A 17068-nucleotide genomic window follows, 5' to 3' on the forward strand; every position below is an offset into this window, starting at 1 on the left:
TCTTTATTTGGTAGATCGTGCAAGTGCATACTTCAGATAATGATGGTAACATTTCCATTTTATTGGTATAAATTGTCTTAGCTCTGTTTATAGTTTAATCATGCAGAGAGAGAGAAAGAGAAGCACAGACATTAGGTCATCTGATGTCAGTTCCACAAAGAGCTTCTGCTGTTTCTCTCTCTCATCTCTTTTCTGCTGGGGCTTGTTTTCTTTCAGCAACGTGCATATGACTGAAAACCAGTCGGGTTTCAGTTGCCAGAGCTGCAAACTCACAGCTCTCTTGCGAGCTTGACTTCGGCATATTGCTCACAAGAAACGGCATCATGTTCCATAACTGGGAATCCTCAGCTTTAGCATTCCACCCTTGCTACAAAAAGAATGAGAAAGAGCTTTCAAATGAATTCTATTACCCCCCATTTTTGCATCCACTTAATGCTGAATTAGTGCCTGAAAAGGTCCAGTGACAAAATCAGCCAATGGCAAAGTAATTTTTCTACTTTCTGCTCTTATGTCCTCAGATTGCAATGAAAATCGAAAAGGAAACGTCGTTTTCACATCTCTGTAACATGAAGGTTGGCCTCCAGCTGCAGCCTTGCCTGTGGGGTGGAAGTGACAACGCAGAAGGGCCTCAGCTAACCTGCCTGTTCGTTAGAGGCAGCACAGCCACAGCGCTTGCTTCCACTGCTACGTGAGTCCCGTGACTTTCAAAGATGCTATAAAAGAGCTCTCTGTGTTACTGCAAAACAAATGGTCTGTGACTTCAGGGGGACTTGTTAGAGCTCCTCCTCTGGCCCAGCAGCGCTCCCTCACTGCTGTCAAAGGAGTGATGCCAATTTACATGGGTTTGGAACCGCTCTAGTTTATACAACGTGTTAATCTGGTGCTCTGAATTGTGTTCTTTGCATCTAAAGAGCAGCTTGGTCTTTGCTTACTGATTTACCCTTCGAGGCCGACCAAACCGAGCAGGAAACCTAATGGTACAGCCAAAACCCGCTGTGTGTTACACTTCAGAAGGTATTTTGCCCTTTAGAAAAGAGAAGTATTTTCTAATGTGCTGTGAATTAATGAAAGTGATCACAACCACAGCATTTCTCAGATCCTAGTGCGTTTAAAATGTTGATTATAACATTCTCTTTGTTTGGGGAGACAAAAAAAAAAAACCCCACCAAACAGGTTTTACGTTCACATTTCTTTAACCATCAATACAGAGCGTTGAAAGTGCCACGTTTTGCAGGACAACGACCCGCAACCCCGCACAACCCCCGTCCCCGGCTCCCTCCGGGCCGCTGCCACCTCCCCGGGGCGGAGCGCCCCGCTCCCCCGCCCCCGCCCCCGCCGCCGCCGCCGCTGCCATGGCCGACCCGCCGCCGGCTCCGCTGCCCCCCGCCCGCCGCTGCCCGCCGCTGCCCGCCGCCGAGCCGCTCCTCTTCCTCGCCACCCTGTCCCTCGGCCTGCAGGGCCCTCTCGCCACCCAGTACCTCTGGGACCGGCTGGGGGCCGAGCGTGGCTACAGCGGCCCCAACGCCAGCAGCCCCGCCGGCTGCGGGAACGGCAGCGCCGGCGACGATCCCCTGCGGCAGGTGGGAGAGCGGGATTGGGGGGGGGGGACGGACGGACGGACGGCGGTGGGGGGCTGCTGTCGCCTCTCCGGGGAGCTCCGGAGCGGTGCTGGGCGCTGCCGGGCCGGGGCCTGAGGTTGCTGTTTCTTTTGCAGGAGGTGGAAGCGCTGGTCTCCCACTGGAACCTCTATATCAACCTCGGAGGCTTCTTCGTTGGTCTCTTCTCCGTGACGCTCTTCGGACCATGGAGCGACAGCGTAGGCCGCCGTCCGGTGCTCATCCTGCCAGCAGTGGGTATGGCCGTGCAAGCGGCCATCTACCTTCTCGTCATGTACCTCCAGCTGCCCGTCGCCTACTTTCTCCTCGGACGCCTTTTGAGTGGCCTCATGGGAGACTACAACCTCATCCTGGCCAGCTGCTTCGCCTACGTGGCCGACACCAGCGACAAACGCGCACGTACCTTTCGTGTCGCCATCCTCGAGGCATGCCTTGGCATCGCGGGCATGCTGGCCAGCATCGGCGGCGGCCAGTGGCGCAAGGCACAAGGGTACATCAACCCCTTTTGGCTCGTGCTTGCTGCCAGTCTTGCTGCCGCCTTCTACGCTGCTTTCTGTCTTCAGGAATCCGTAAAGCAGCAGAAAGCAGCCAAACTGTTCACGCTTAGTCATTACAAAGCTGTGTGCAGGCTGTACACGACCCCAGAACACCTGAGCTCCAGGCGGAAGCTTGCTCTTTACTCCCTGGCTTTCTTTCTTCTTGTCACGGTCCATTTTGGAACCAGGGACCTCTTTGTTTTGTACGAGCTTGGCTCTCCCCTCTGCTGGGCTGCTGACCTCATTGGGTACGGCTCAGCTGCCAGTTACCTGGCGTACCTGAGCAGCCTGGGAGGGCTGCGGCTGCTGCAGCTCTGCCTTGAAGACACCTGGGTGGCAGAGATAGGATTGATCTCCAATATTTCTGGACTGGTTGTGATTTCTCTCGCTGCTACAACACCACTGATGTTTACAGGTGATGCCAAATTCTTAAATCCCCGTATCTCGGGCTCTTAGCTTAGAGATGCCAGTAGATGTGTGCTTCTGGGAGTTCGAGCATGTGGGGGAATTTCTGCCTCCATTTCAGCCCATGTACCAACAAAACTTGGCTTGCTGATAGCAAAGCTGCCCAAACCCTGATGTTGAAAGTGCGACCGTTCAGTTCCTAGAATATGAGCTTTCCCAGAAGCTGTATTACACTGCAGACTCAAGTGCATCATGAGATGCAGGAGGGTGAATTTGGTCTAAATATAGCAGGGAGAAATGGCCTGGAGCTACGGATTTCTGGAATTGACTTTGGGGACATTATTTTTCAGCTGAGCTTTCCCTAATGTGCTGTGTCTTGCTCACAGGTTACGGGATTTTGTTCCTTTCCATGGCAGCCACTCCAGTCATCAGAGCCAAGCTGTCCAAGCTGGTCAGTGAGACGGAGCAGGGTAAGGAGTTAGCCACTGTGCTTGAGCCAGGCCCTGAAACACGATCTTCTTGGAATGTTAAAGCTTCTTTGGGAGGTTAGGACTTCCCCGGCTCCTTTGGACTCCTGTGCCCCTGCATGAACCCTCAGGCCCAGGGTACTATTTTATTTTTTCAGAATAATTGTCAGTCGTCCATTTAGACTTGCTACATTTTCAAGATGAGGACAAGAGAAGAAAAACGAGATTAAAAGTATTGCATTCAAGCTCAGGAATAGTTCATTCATCCATCTATTAATTTCCAAAAATTTTACAGGGAGCAAGAGTTAAAATGTATTATAGAACGAGCAGAAAATAGTGATTTTGCTGACCGTGACTCTTTCCTGTAGATCAGTAACAGTGGGAAGAAACCTACTGTTGTTAGAAGGTTGTATCATTGACCATGTTGAAAGATCATGGATAACCCGTAGGAGGAGCATATTTGTCTTTCTTCCAGTAATTTGTTTGGAGAGCTTGCACTTGCTGCCGAACACTGTGTAGGAATGCTTCTGCAGGCAGGCAGAGGGGAGGAGGGAATTGAGGTGTGACATTGCACAATTTGTGTTTCTTATGTGCACACTCGATATCAGATTTATGATGCTAAATCTATGAAGTGCAGTCTTCTGCTGTACTTAATGTTTAACAAGTGATAAGATGTGCTTGGCAGTAAACAGATCTATATAGCCCCGTCTCAAGCATTTACAATCCAGCTGATACATCATATTGTTGATCAGCTTCGGTGATACAAGTTCTGGAGGTCAGTGAGGTGGTCCTGGCTATAGAGAGGCTGAGCTTGATGGGTTTGGCCTGCCAGGCCAGCACGGTGTGCCTCGTCTCTGCTCCTAGCTCTTGCTGACCCCGCTTGACAATGCAGACACCAATTTTCTGATCGGGAGTGCACACCCTCAGAAAGGTTCACAGAATCCCACTGAAGGTGGTGTGTTAAAGGCGCTTGCAGGCAGGGCCGTCTCACCGTTAACCTCTCGCACGTCTTTTCCAGGTGCTCTCTTTGCTTCCATTGCCTGTGTGGAAGGACTGTGTTCGCTTGTGGCTACAGGAGTGTTCAACTCTCTTTACCCTGCCAGCTTGCACTTCATGAGAGGATTCCCATTTCTCTTTGGGGCTATAATTCTTCTTATTCCAGCAGCTATTATTGGGTAATTTACTTCAGATTTCTAAACTTTGCTATAGGACCTGTGAAGTGTAATATGAAAAGTACTATTGACTCTACTTAGGATAGAGGCTTACCGGTTTTAAGGCATATTTTGAATATTGCTTATGAGAGGGTGTTTAGTGGCCCAGTGAGCAGAGGTGCAGGTCCATTTTTTCTGGCATCTGAATCCTAGCGACAAGCCTGCAGCCCGAGTAGCGTAGCTGCCAACATTCGAAGTCCTTCGAAGTCTTACTCCACCCTCAGAGTAGAATCCAAAATCTGGAGTTGAATTTGAAAGTCCTCCTTTATGGAAGAGATGGAGCTCTTTTAGCAGTCTCTCTTCCTGTTGTTTCTCTACTAATTAACGGAAAAGTCGTGTCATGATAGAAAACAAATCCCCTGGTAAGCCTTGGGAGACGGAATGTGTTGGGATTTGCAGTAGAAGTGCAACAGCTCCAGTTAGGGTCATTTTCTTCTGTTCTTTTGAAACTTTAAAACTCCCTTCATCCAGCGACATGCCAGTGTGCCTTCGTAGGCTCTAACTGTTCTTTCTTTCCTAGGTGGGTAGAAATCTGGGACTCAAACCATGACTACAGCCACTTCTCAGATGCTTCCCTGTCCCCTGTGGATGGCTGAGCAGCAGCTTGGCAACAAGGAACTGGCTAGCTTGGCAGTGTGCATCTGAAGACTGCTCTTTGTTCTTCCCTTGAAGGACAGATTAGTGTGGGAAGGACACCTTGCTTGACCTTACTAATTCTTAAATGCCAAGTAGTTGGAAATCATGACTCCGACTGCCAATAGGAACTGGATTTGCGGATGTGAATGCCTCCTTGCTGTTGTGTTGGCTCATCTGTCAGAGGAAACCCAAGAGACCCAAAAGCCAATCAAGTGTAAAAGTATTGTTGGCCATTTGCAAGGCCGGTTAGTGGTTTGGGGTTTGGTGGGAAGGGGAGGTTCTGTGGCATGCTTTTAGTGGTGAGAGAGGACTGGATTCTGGTTTAATTGCCCAACATGGTCCCCTCTGAGTACTGCAGCGTGCACAGATGAGCGGTGGGCGTGGGCGAGGCCCAGCCCAAAGCCCGCAGAGCGAGACTGAAGCAGAGGTGCCCAGCAGCGTGCTGCCGAGGAGGAAGATCTGGGCTCCAAATCAGTGTGTTGTCAATAAAAGTCACACAAATGTCACATGCCAGACCGGGCTCCTGCAGAAATCCTCACGGTGAGTGGTAGTTTACCACAGGAGTGCTCTTGCCATCCTACTGACTAAACTATCCTTAGCTTTGCAAGTTAGAGGAGAGAATCTAAGTGCTTGGAGGAAGGAGTGCCAGTGGCATGTCCTGCAGCTCAGCCCAGGATTACTGCTTTTGAGAAGTAGTAGCTCCTGTGAGAGTACTAAGGTGCAAGTAGGTGAATTGACAGTTGCCCAAACTGATGAAGTTAAGGCTAAAATTGACAAAATTGGGCCCCTCTAACTGAAGACCTTCCCACTATAAATTTGAAGCCCCAGCTTTGATAAGTGTGCCCTAGTGTCGTGTGAAATCATTGCTCAGCTTGTGGCAGAGCCAGGAGCAGTCCTTCCTCATCTGGTGGGATGAGCTGGTGTGGGGACAGGACTAGTGTTTTGGAGATAAAATTATGTCCCAAATTTTTGTGTCAGTGGCCTCACTTCTGCTGCCCTTCTCAGGGTACGTTGATGCCAGCAAGCAAACCCCATGTTCAAGGTTCTTGTAATGGTTCTTTTCAAAGGGTTAACTGTATTGCCTCGGTCCTTTTTTCTTCAAACTACCATAAACCATCAGTCCCGTGTACGTTGCATGACACACGCTGTTCAGATGCATGCGATCGTGTCCTTAACTGAAATTGCTTAGCAGACGTGTTACTTTCAGAATGAATAAAAACTGCATTCTCTTTTATGGTTCATAAAAAGATAGCTTTTCTCGTACAGCTGCTGGTGTAATTTGTCCTTGCCTCCTCCTGTGCTTCTCTCCATTATTTTCATGTGTCTTCCTTTACTGAAGACTCTGCAGTAGAGCAGCAGCAGGAAGTTACCTGCCTTGTGGAGAATGAGCACGTGAGGGTCTTGAGTCAGGAAAAACGCAGGTTTGGGACTCGCCAGCAGCCAAAGCTTGCTTTTCCTGAACAGTGGAGTAAAGCTTGCGGGGATACTTAGTCTTGTAGCCTGTCCTTCAGTGAAAAACGTGTAAAGTGCTTGTATACAGCTTTGTTCCCTGTCAGTTAGGAGTTTGTGATAAAAGCAAGAGAATTGAGGAGCAGAGAAGCAGGAGGTGGAGAAGTAGAGAGGCTTTAAGGACTTGGTGTTATGCCACTAGATCCGTGTAGTTACACCAGTGGACGTAGGCATGAGTTGTGTGTCTGATTGACGAGCTAAGCCCGGAATTAGCCTCAAGGAACAGGGCATGCTGTGACTGTTGCATCAGATGTTTGTAGCTGAACTGATTGTGGACTAAGTTTTCTCTACCAACAGACTCCATGGGCGCCAATGCTAGCAGCTGCTCTGTGTTGTGCAGTGAGGTGAAACCTGTGTACTGGCTCTGCTTGCCTGGTGTGTCAGCGTGCTTGCAAAGGAGGAGTTCAATAGGAACTATTATGCTCTGTTAAAAAAATTAAAGTTTTTCTAGGCTGTCCTCCAAGAACTGCAACCGTGAAGCAAATACACGATCCGTGCATCGTGATTGTGGGCAGCAGGTAGAGAGTCCCTGAGGATACAGTGAGCTACATCAGTCCATGCAAAGATGAGGGTGAAGTGTGAGTCCCTGCAGAGAACTGGAGAATGTCAATTCTGGTGCCACTTCAGAAGATGAGAAAGCATGATGGCATGAGAGAGCAAGTGTGAGAAGGCTGCAGGGAGAGAAGCATGTGACATAAAGAGAAAAGAGGTGGGGATTTAGGGTATAAACCAAATTTATTAATAATGTGTGATAGAACAACTTTAACCACTTTCTGACATGACACAGCAAAGGAATAAGGAAGGGTGAGAACAGAAGGATTCATTTCCTTGAGACGGTCTGCTCAGGCTGGAAGGGACTGAGATGTTTTGTCAAGAGCAGGGCGAGTTCATTAGGGTGAAGATAACTGAATGGTGGGGAAACACAGAGCCGCAGTCTGGGCAGCTGAAGCATGAGGTGGGATCTCATTGCAGGTGAGACACCTAAGCTGTAGAGAACAAGTAAATCTCTACATGGAATGGTGGGTGAGGAGGTTAATTGCTAGAGAACTCCTGGGAAACAAGACGCAATAACCTTACTGTGTGTTATTGTGGAGGGGAAAAATCCTTGGGACTGTTTGTGTGGGACTCCTTTAGTGGCCATGGAGGCCTTGACATTCAATCAGTTACTCAAGGCTTTTCCCTGAAGCAGCTCACAAGTGGCTTTTATCCTTTGGCAGGTTCACCTTTGGGCTCATCTGCTGGCTTCCTTGCATTTAATCTGGAGATTAGATAGATTCTATTTCTGATGAGTGCTGGGCAGGTATAGCTATTAACCTTTCATTGGAGAGCCATTAACTGTGAGCTGATAAGAACTATCTGTAAAGCTGCTATTAAGGACCAGAATTTAACTTCCCTTTTTTCTCAAACATTCATGGATCTAAGCCAAAAGGAAATGGTGTTTGTGTTCCTGCCAGTTAAGGACTGAGACTCCTCATCACCTCCTGAAAGAGTTATCTTGAGCAGGGACGGGCAGAGGAACCTGCTCCTTCTGCAGGGTGGTGCGTCGGCCTGGTCTCCAGAGCGTCAGGTGCTTCCTCCTGTGTGTGCTCTGAACAAGGATGTCTTTTTGCATTATTCACTTTGCTCTGCATCAAAAAAGACAAACTCAGGTAGGAGCTGCAATTTCTGGTCCTAATTGCAAAACGGCATGTTGTTGAGAGCCTGCTCAGCCTCCAAGCAGCTGTGAGAAGCAGGACAAGGCTGGGAGTGCCGAATTCAGGGGAGGCGTGTCAGGGTGCCCGTGGTTCCTCACCTGCAGCGCTCCCAGCCGGTGCTCACACTGAGCAGCCTCCGCCTGCCCTTTGCGTTGACTTCATTCATTCCTGATATTTCAGGGTGAGTAGCTGCAAAAAGACCTGGTGAGTGTTGAGAAGAGGTCGGTAGAAAGAAACAAATGCTGCTTGGTATTGCATCCAGCAGAGAGCAGGGACAACCCTGAGGAGCTTAGCCAGGGCTGGCAGGGGTGAGCAGTAGTCAGCAAAGAGATATGCTGTGGAACAGACCACGAGAGATCTGCTGTGGAGCAGAATAAAACACAGCCGGTGTATAATAACTCCGCAAGTACAATACAGCAATTAGCATCTTCTGTATCCACATGGATATATGTTTTCCAGAGTCACAGCCCAGCTTCCTATGCCCTGTAAGTATAGACCTGATAAAGTGGTAAAGCCGAGACATCAGGTGGAGGGAAGGGGCTTGTTTTAAAAGCACTTTTTGCAAAGATCTTGCAGAAACTTCACGTGATATAACCCCAAACTTCCATCGCCAAAGTTAAGAGCACAAAGCGGTTTTGCAGCATTAGGAGGTGAAAGGCCCCTCAAGGAGGAAGTGAGCTCCTGTGATAAAGGGGCATTACTGGGAAAGAGAAAGCTTCTGCTGAGCAGTTTAGGAGCCTCTGCGTGTTATCTTTCCCAAACACGTGGATTATGTTAGTGCTTAGCTTTTATTTGCCCTTTCCTGCTCTCAGCTTCTGACTGCGGTGATATTCCAGTGGCACCCAGCAGAGGCCATACGATGCTTATGGGCTGTTCCCTCTCAACAGCTCTTCTCTCTCGCCTGTCCTCTTGTGTTGTACCCCTTGCTAATTCCCCAGGTTTCGGTCCTCAGAAGATCCCTCCTCTTCAGACGTGTTTCTGGGGGAAGGCGCAGCCGTTTGCAGGGGTCTGGACAGCGTCGGTCTCCCTCGCACCCCCTGCATGGCGGGAGGCCCAGCCTGCGTGTCCTGCCACCCCAAGGGATGGTGTGGAAGACAGCTCGTTCATCCCAGAGTCCGCTCTGGCTTGGCTCACCAGGCACTGTGTGAGTACTGACCTTTTAGCGCCAGGAGCTTGCATTTGGAGGATGGACGGGGGGCAAATGAGCCACAGCCTTGTCTCAAGTCAGGGTACTAAGGTGGGGAAAAGTCTAGAGGGAGAAATTTGGCCCCACATAAAAAAGGGGTCACCTGGGAAGTCTCTGGAGGGGATGAGGCAGCTGTGGCGGTTCTAGGTCTGCCCCAGGGAGGGCAAGCAGTCCAGGCCGTTCTCTGATCCAGCCGAGGAGTCCCGGGAGGAACGGCCCTGGAGAAAGCGGATGATTTTGTCGATGGTGGCCTCCTGGTACTCGTGGGACCACCTGTGTTTGAGGGGAAAATTTGATTTAATTTTTCCGTTGTGTGAGATGCCACAAGATAGCCCAGTTCATTTGGTCCGGGAGCCAGAGACTCCCCTCCTCCACCCCAGCTCTCTAGGAGCACCCCTTTTCCCCATGGAAAGTGGAGTTACACTGGATTCCACAGGGAAGTGCCTTCCCTTGTGCCCTGCCAGGCTGGAGGGCTATGAGCAGGTTGGGATGCTGCTGCACGAAGGGGAAGCAGGAGGTGAGACGAACTCAGGCGAGCTGTGAAACCTGCCAGCATCACTCCTGCCTGGAGGGCTGGGGGCACGAGGATGGGCATCCTCGCAGCGGTGACGGGGTGGTGAGCTCTGTTACCCAGAGGAGCCCCAAGCACAAAAAGAGCAGAAGGGTTATGGTGGGGACCTTTGCTCCCTTCATGCTCTGGAGTACCAGAAGTGACTCACCTCTCTCCTTCGGCCTGTTCTGCCTCCCTCATCTGTTTCTCCCAATTTCCTTGTGCTCTTTGCTACTGGTTATGCAAGCCGTTCTCTCCGGGTGTCAAGGAACCCTGTGGCACAGGTTCCTTTTACTTACTTGATACCATTAAATTTCAGGACAGCCCTCATGTCCTTGGGAAGTGTTTCTGGGTCCGGCCACTCAAAATGATCTGTAACAGGTACAATGTTCTTTCCAGAGTTCAAGGCTGTCACAATCTCCTGCAGGAACATGCGAGTGCTCAGGCTATGGCCTGTGTCGGCCCACCACCAGCCCCTTCCAGCTCCAACATCCACCAAGCTGCCCCCTGATGGCATCTCCTACCTTGTGCACCCAGTCCTTGCACTCGGGGTCTCCCATGCATTTATCCAGGGCGTTTGGTGAAAGGACCAGCACAAAATTGCGGGCACTCATGACGCTCTGGGTCAGCTTGTCCTCAAACTTCCCTGCCTCCAGCTTCTCTACATCGATGAAGACGCTGAAGCCGTGCAGCTGCAGGTGGACCTTCAGCAGGCTGGTGGCAAGGAGGGACAGCGCCGTGAGGAGAACGGCTGCCAGCGCCTGGGTTTCGTGTGCTCTCCCACCGTATTGGCCAAGACATGGTGAGACAGAGGAGCGGCAAACGGGCTCCCGCAGAGGACGGCACGGTCCTTGCGACACCAGCTGCCAGCCCAGCCTGCTTACAGGTGCCTGGGCCCACGCAGAAAACATGGGGAGCCAGACATTAGCTCCCTGCTGCGATCCCCCGCAGCCCTACGAGCACAGTGTGAGGGAAGGGTAAGTCAGTGTCAAAGAGGGACAGCGTGGCAGGGACAGGACTGGGAATGCGCCTGTCCACCGTGCAGCTCATGGCACGTGCTGTCCGCATTCGCACTGCAGCTTTTGGCAGCCTCTCCCTCCTCCCTGCTGCAGCCTGCAGCTCTCCGGGCTCCACGCTCTTCCCACAACTGATCACCCGCCTTCCCTCTGGGCTTCAGCCCAGCACCGTATCGTTGCCTGCAGGACTCACCTGGCCAGCTGCGACCCGGTGCTCCTCCGGTAGCTGATAAATACATCAGTCCCATCAGATGCAGTTTGCAGCGTTATAGGGGAGTGAAGCATTTCTAGGCAGAGCAAAGAGCCACCCAAAGTTAAAAGTACCCAACAGCTCGTCCCAAACCACCCTCGAGACTTGCCCCCACCCGCCTGCTCCGGCACAGCGCGCCCCGCACCCCTTGCAGCGGTGAGGATGCGGACGCGGTGGAAGCCCGTGTTGATGTGGCAGTCCTCCTGCAGCTGCTGCTCCGTCACCCGGTGCAAGAAGTTGCGGTTGATGCCGCATGTCAGCAGGTTGTACGTGTACTGACGAAACCTGGGGTCGATGCCGCCCAGCCAGTCGGCCAGGTTGCTTCGGTCGCAGGTGGAATAGTTTGCGAAGGTCTTCAGCTCTGTCAGCTCCCGGAAAAACCTGGCAGGGAAACAAATGAAAGTGTGCAGCGGAAAAGGGGAGGCTGCTGGACCAGGCAGGACCTAGAGACATTTGCTACCACATCTTTCATCTGCACAGGAGAGAGTGCAGCTACATGCCGTGGTGAAGAATGAGCTAAAGGAATAGAAAAAGAGAAGAACAGCTGCATGACTGCAGGAGTGTTGGTCCTCGGGACACGGAGGTATGAGGAGCTCGGCTAAGGGAGGAGAATCTCCGGTAAATTCCCATCTTTCTGGGCTAACTTGTAGGATTCCACCTCCCCTGTGCCATAGGTGGTCTCTCCCGTTCTTTGCCTCCATTGCAGGAGTCCCTCTGGGACTGCGTACTGCGCTGGAAAAGCTCTGGCAGCCCAGCTTTTGCATTTTGAGGACCTTTGCCCTTGTCTTTGCCAGAAGGGAAAGGCACAGACCTTTTACCTGGCTCTACCACTGTGGTGATGACCATGAGAGAGGCCAGCATGCCCTGGTGGTGGTCCTACCTTTTCCGAGTGATGCTGGAGTCCATCCCCAAATCCTCCTGCAGCTCCTTCTCTGTCAGCCTCAGGAGAATGTCCCCATCCACCTGGTGGTCCTGCCAAGAGAAATCCAGGCTGGAAAGGTCCCAGGAAAAGCTGTTGGGTGAGATGCTCACATCTCTGCTGTGAGATGGGGCAAAAGGGCCCATCCAGGTGTCCCTGGCACACAGCCCTACCAGGAAGCTCTGGCAGTATGTGTTGAATCCGATCTGCTGCAGCCACGTCTGCACCTCGCAGGCCTTCCAGTTGGGAACCGTGGGCAGGATGCGCCGAGGAACCTCCTCCCCTATCATGCGCAGCACCTTTTTAGCCAGGGAGGAGGTGGTGCTGCTGGTGGAGTAGCACACTACCCTCTTCAGGCTCTGCGTAGCCCCAGTCTCGCCAAAAATCTAGGGACACAAAGGGAGGAGACGTCACTTTGCTTTCCCTCCTTCTTCCCTCAGCCTGTGCCAGGCCGGCTGAGGACCAGGGTACTTGGTGAGCTCGTAGGGGAGCAAAAGATATCCAGGTGCAGTTGTGGCAACCCTGCCCTTTTACATCTCCTTCCTTGAGGCCAGCCTACACTTTACCTTTGTTTTCTTCTGCCTGATTTTGATGGCAGCCTCCGTGCAGAGGTAGAAGGCAGCGATGCATTGGGCTTCCAGCCTCGAGCTGTCCAGCAAGGGCACCAGCCGCTGCAGGTCATCCGCTGTCCTCCCCTGGCTGTTGTCACTGCTGCCCAACATCTCACAGGCGAACTGCTCTGGATCCAGTGAGGCGATGAATGGCTCCACCAGAGCCAGGGTCCCCGAGCGCTCCACCTCCTTCTCGATTTCTTTGTTGGTGGCCAGCACCGTGATGGCCAGGCACGCGTGCAGGCGGATTAGTTCATCATCTCTTGAGAACACCAGTGGGAAAAGCCACTCTGCCGTCCTCTTCTCGATCATCAGGCGTTGGTTGGCCTGCCCTCCGTACATGGCACAGTTGGCCAAGGCCATGGCGCAGTGCCGCAGCACGATGGGGTCCGTCCAGCGGCACCAGTAGAGGATAGCATCCAGGCCTCCATCAGAGATGAGCTGGAAACAGGTCTCCTCCGTGTGTTTGAACATGTGCTCCAGGATACCGGAGACGCTCTGCGCCAGCTGGGGAACATCTCGCTCCTTGGCTAAGTTCAGAATCACTCCCAGGCCGATCCGAGCGATCCGATCCCTGCAGGAAGGAGAGGCACAGGCAGCTGAGGGGCGCACGGCTGTGCAGGGGATGAGAACAGCGACCGGCGTGTGAACTCCCCCATGCTTTGGTGGCATTTACCCCATGACAGCCAGATGTTTCCCTGTGCGACATGGTTGCCAGATACGCTGTGAGGCTGCGATGCAGTGAGATGCGATGGGCTGGTGTTGGAAGAACCTGTCTGTGTATGACGGAAGAGCTTGTGATGGGACAGGACCTGGGTGCACGGGACAGGACCACCACGCCAGAGGCTCTCGTGCCCAAGATAAGACGTACATAGCAGTTAACAGCGCAGGGTAGGCTAATGCCAGGCTAGAAATAGATCTGCTTGGTCAGCTTTGCTATGTGTGTGTGAGCTGCTTCGTGTTTGGGGGTTAAAACGCATTTGTCCCTAACCAGTGCTGTCCTCTGGCCGCTCTCCAGATTGGGGCCAAGCCCAGGACAGGGGTTTCACACCTGGCTGAGCAACCACGCAGAACTAGCCACAGGGCATGTGAGAGACTGGGATTTGCCTGTCCTGGGATGGCAGCATGGAGGCGGCTTGGAGGAAAGCTGTGCATTTCCTCAATCCTGCGCTCTCCTAGAAGAGAACAGCAAGAGCCTGGGGGCAGGTAGCCAAGGGCCACCAGCTGCTGCTCGGCCATGGCTGGCCTTGGGAGCCCTGTGCTGCGAATGTGGTCTCAAAACGACACTGGAATGGGGCTGTGCCCTAAAAGTGTAGAGTGAGGAAGGGGGAATTGGTGGGCTCTTGGCTGCCCTCCCATCAACTTGCCTGGGGTGCGGGGGCAGCTCCATCTCTGGCCTTAGAAATGTCACGTTGGTGCCGTGACGGAGCTGCTCCATTCACAAGGCACAAGTGCTGGGGTGGATGCCCCGTGCCGTGCTGCTCGTGAGGGCGCTTGGCTCCCAGCGATGGTGGGGGTTGAAGGCGCGCCAGCCTCTCTGCCCTGACAGGCGGGAAGAGCATTTCTGGGAAGCCTGTGGCCCGCACGGCTCACGCTGACCTTGGGGTGGGTTTGGCAGCAAACGCTGTGGAGAGCTCTGGAAAGAAAAACCCTCAGCCTGGGACTGGCTCCGAGCCCAGACACGGCCGTGGAGCTGGATGACAAACACAACCCCACCAGGTCCTCGGCTCCCCGCAGCCACGGGATGGAGCCAGGACCGGTCCAGCTCCCAGCTAAGCACTGCTGCTGTTGTGCACAGATGCTGGGAGAGGTCTCTAAGCCAGAGGCTTGGACCCAGGGAGGGACCCTACACCTCCCTGCCATCACTTGGAGGTTGACGGTGGGTCAGGCTGTGGGGAGTGAGGGGCTGCTCCAAGACCCTGGCCCATGAACTGGAGCGGAGATGGTGACTCCAGCAGCTGCTTTCTCTTGCCAGGAAGCTAAGCGCTGAATTCAGACTGTGCCAGTGATGTTTCCCGGGATTAATTCCACTCTAATGGACTTTCCTGATTCTTTTCTTTGTGCCTGCCAGTGCATGCAGCAAGGCCCAGCCTGCGAGTCCACAACCTTGCAGCAAGACACGTCGCCCGTGAAGCTGGAGCAAGACTGTAAACTTCAGCCGGGCTTCCCCCCTAGGACCCCACAGCCCTGGCTGGGACCGGCTGGGCTGGGGCACACCGAGGGAGAGCAGAGCCGTGTGTTTGCCTGCGGGATCCCACGAGAGAAAGGCCTGATCCTGACCCAGCTCACGGTGGGTACACGGCTCCTCTCTGGGACCGGCACGCCGCAGGCGGTGCTGCCGGCGCGCGCCGAACAAGACACGGGGTGACGCGGTGAGGTCGCCTGTCGGGGGACCTTGTGGCAGCGCGTTCACGGTGTTTGAAGGGCGAGGTGCGTTTCGATGTGTCGGGTGCCACGTGTGCACGCGCGCCCTCGTACACGCGCTCGTGTATACGCACATACCCCCGCCCCACTTTGTGCTGATGCTTTGGCAGGGCCAGCCCAACGCCTCTCACCTGTCCCGGGGAGAAGCACATGTATCTCCAGCCTCTGAGCTAGGGACCACAGGCTGGGGGGCTCCGAGGGCTGCTGTCCGGCCGGCCCCCTCCTTATGGCCTCACTCCAGCCCTGGTCAGCAGCAGAAAGTCTCTGGGAATGGCTTTGTCTTCCTCCTCCTGCTGCGGTTATGGCTAAGGGGGAGTCACGTCTCGTCCTTCGGGTCAGATGCTCTGGGCCGGCCAAACTGACCGAGCTCAACCACAAAGCGTGTCTTGTCTGGGCGGCTCCAGGCTGAGGGTGGCTACTGAGGACACCCCGATCCTCACCAGCATCCCTGAGCTGGGGCTGGTCCTCCTCCCTCCAGCCTTGGGTGGGGGGGCAGGTCATGCCATTGTCTGGGCGTGACCAGCGAGTCAGGGACCCCTCAGTGCAAGTGCTGGGGGTTGGGGGCTGTGGTGAGGAGCCGAGAGGGTTTGATGCACAAGGAGCACCCAGAGCAGGGAAATTTGGCGGGGGGCGGGTGGGATGGGTGGAGGAAATCCTTGCTGTGCTCAGGACGGCAGGCGAGCCTGCGCTGGGGAGGGCTGTGCCTGGGGCGGGGAAGGGGGGGGGGGGGCTCTTTGCAGACTTACCTGTTTTCTGCCACCAGGATCTGCTCCAGGAGTTTCCCTGCCTGGCATTTGATCTCCATCTCCGCCGTGTACAGCAGGTTCAGCAGCAGGTCCAGGCCCCCCTCCAGGCGGATCACGTCGCACAGCACTTTGGCCACATCCCTCCCCACCGTCGGCATCCCCCAGGCTTCCTCCACCAGCTGGAAGACCTCGGCGATGGCCTTCCTCAGCTCCGCAGGGCCGGCCGCCTGCTTGGCCTGGGCGATGGCCCGGTGCAGGGCGGGCAGGATGCGGTCCAGGACTGCCCGCACATCGGTGTTCACGCCGGGGGAAACCTCCCGGTGCTCCCTGGAGCTGCCCCCGCCTGCCCAGCTGCCCGCCTGGCTCACGCCCTCGGGCACCACCAGCCTCTCCGCACTCGACATGGCGAAGAACCGGCCCAGTTTATAGAGGGAGACGAGCAAGGTGAGCACCATCGGCATCTCCTAGCGCAGCATCCTCCGTCACCTGCCTGCCGGGAGCACCCGGGCAGGGCCACCACGCTCCTTAGGGGGACCCAAGGTGGCCAGAGGGGAGGCGCAGGAGGAGGGGGACAGAGCTGGCCGAGGGTCCAGCCGCAGGGCTGGGCTGCCGGCTCCCGCTCCCCTCCCTGCCCTGCCGGGCTGCGGAGCTGGAAGCGGTGGCAGGAGCTGCCTTCCCAGAGCCAGGCTCAGCATCTCAGGTCCTCAGGGGCTGATGTCACCCTGCGCAGGCGCCGCCTTTCCAAGGAGGGGCTCATCTCTGGGTAGCAGCATCCCCCTCCTCGCTGCAGATGCTCTGGCATCCCCCCAGACCCCTCCTTCCACAGCCCTCCGCCTACCCAGCCTGAACTGGGGCTTGTCCCTCTGTCCCTTGTCCCCCCACTCCTTGCCCAAGCTGCTGCAGAGCCTGTAGTCACCTCCACAGCAGGCAGAGACCCCCACGCTGCTTTTGCAGCAGGTCTCCCTGGGACCCTCTGTGACCAGTGGAGGGGACAGAGGGCCACCCGCCACGGTGGCTGTGGTCCATGGTGTTGTTGTGGCCGTCCTGGCGCTGCATTTTGAACCCATTTGGTATCAGTGCCGGGTGGGGGAGTGGGGGTTGTGTGTGTGCGTGTGTGTAAATAGCTCCCTTTGCATGGCGGAAATTCAGCTCTTCTGGGTGGGCTCGGGATTTGCATGATAAAAGAAAGAGCAGAAGCAGCCGGGGCCCCTTTTATTTTCTTTTTTTCCAGGCCAAACGTGCTCAGGGCAGAAATGCTTTGGGCGCTTCTCGCCTGTGTTGGGAGGAGCAAC

The 17068-nt window shown here is 54.4% G+C and overlaps 2 protein-coding genes across 3 annotated transcripts; one reads left to right on the forward strand and one right to left on the reverse strand.

Annotated features, from left to right (window-relative positions):
* The first annotated feature begins 1352 nt into the window (after positions 1-1352).
* Positions 1353-4831, forward strand: SLC46A1 (solute carrier family 46 member 1). The gene is made up of 5 exons (XM_086475219.1): positions 1353-1580; positions 1715-2567; positions 2944-3027; positions 4043-4199; positions 4756-4831. The coding sequence occupies exons 1-5, from the start codon at positions 1353-1355 to the stop codon at positions 4829-4831; spliced, it is 1398 nt and encodes a 465-aa protein (XP_086331345.1).
* A 4572-nt stretch (positions 4832-9403) lies between these two features.
* Positions 9404-16237, reverse strand: SARM1 (sterile alpha and TIR motif containing 1). Of its 2 annotated transcripts, XM_086475218.1 has the most exons (9): positions 15777-16237; positions 12562-13180; positions 12169-12381; positions 11957-12048; positions 11222-11457; positions 11020-11113; positions 10335-10524; positions 10110-10231; positions 9404-9533 (listed from the first exon to the last, which is right to left on the reverse strand). In XM_086475218.1, exons 1-9 carry the CDS (start codon positions 16235-16237, stop codon positions 9404-9406), a joined length of 2157 nt encoding a protein of 718 aa, XP_086331344.1. The 2 variants fall into 2 exon arrangements, with proteins under 2 accessions (XP_086331344.1, XP_086331343.1); XM_086475217.1 differs by having other exon boundaries at positions 11020-11457; positions 15777-16231.
* Between the last annotated feature and the right edge of the window lie 831 nt (positions 16238-17068).

Source organism: Leptosomus discolor, chromosome 18 (assembly GCF_034619465.1).
Source record: "Leptosomus discolor isolate bLepDis1 chromosome 18, bLepDis1.hap2, whole genome shotgun sequence".
In the NCBI taxonomy this organism is placed as follows: domain Eukaryota; kingdom Metazoa; phylum Chordata; class Aves; order Leptosomiformes; family Leptosomidae; genus Leptosomus; species Leptosomus discolor.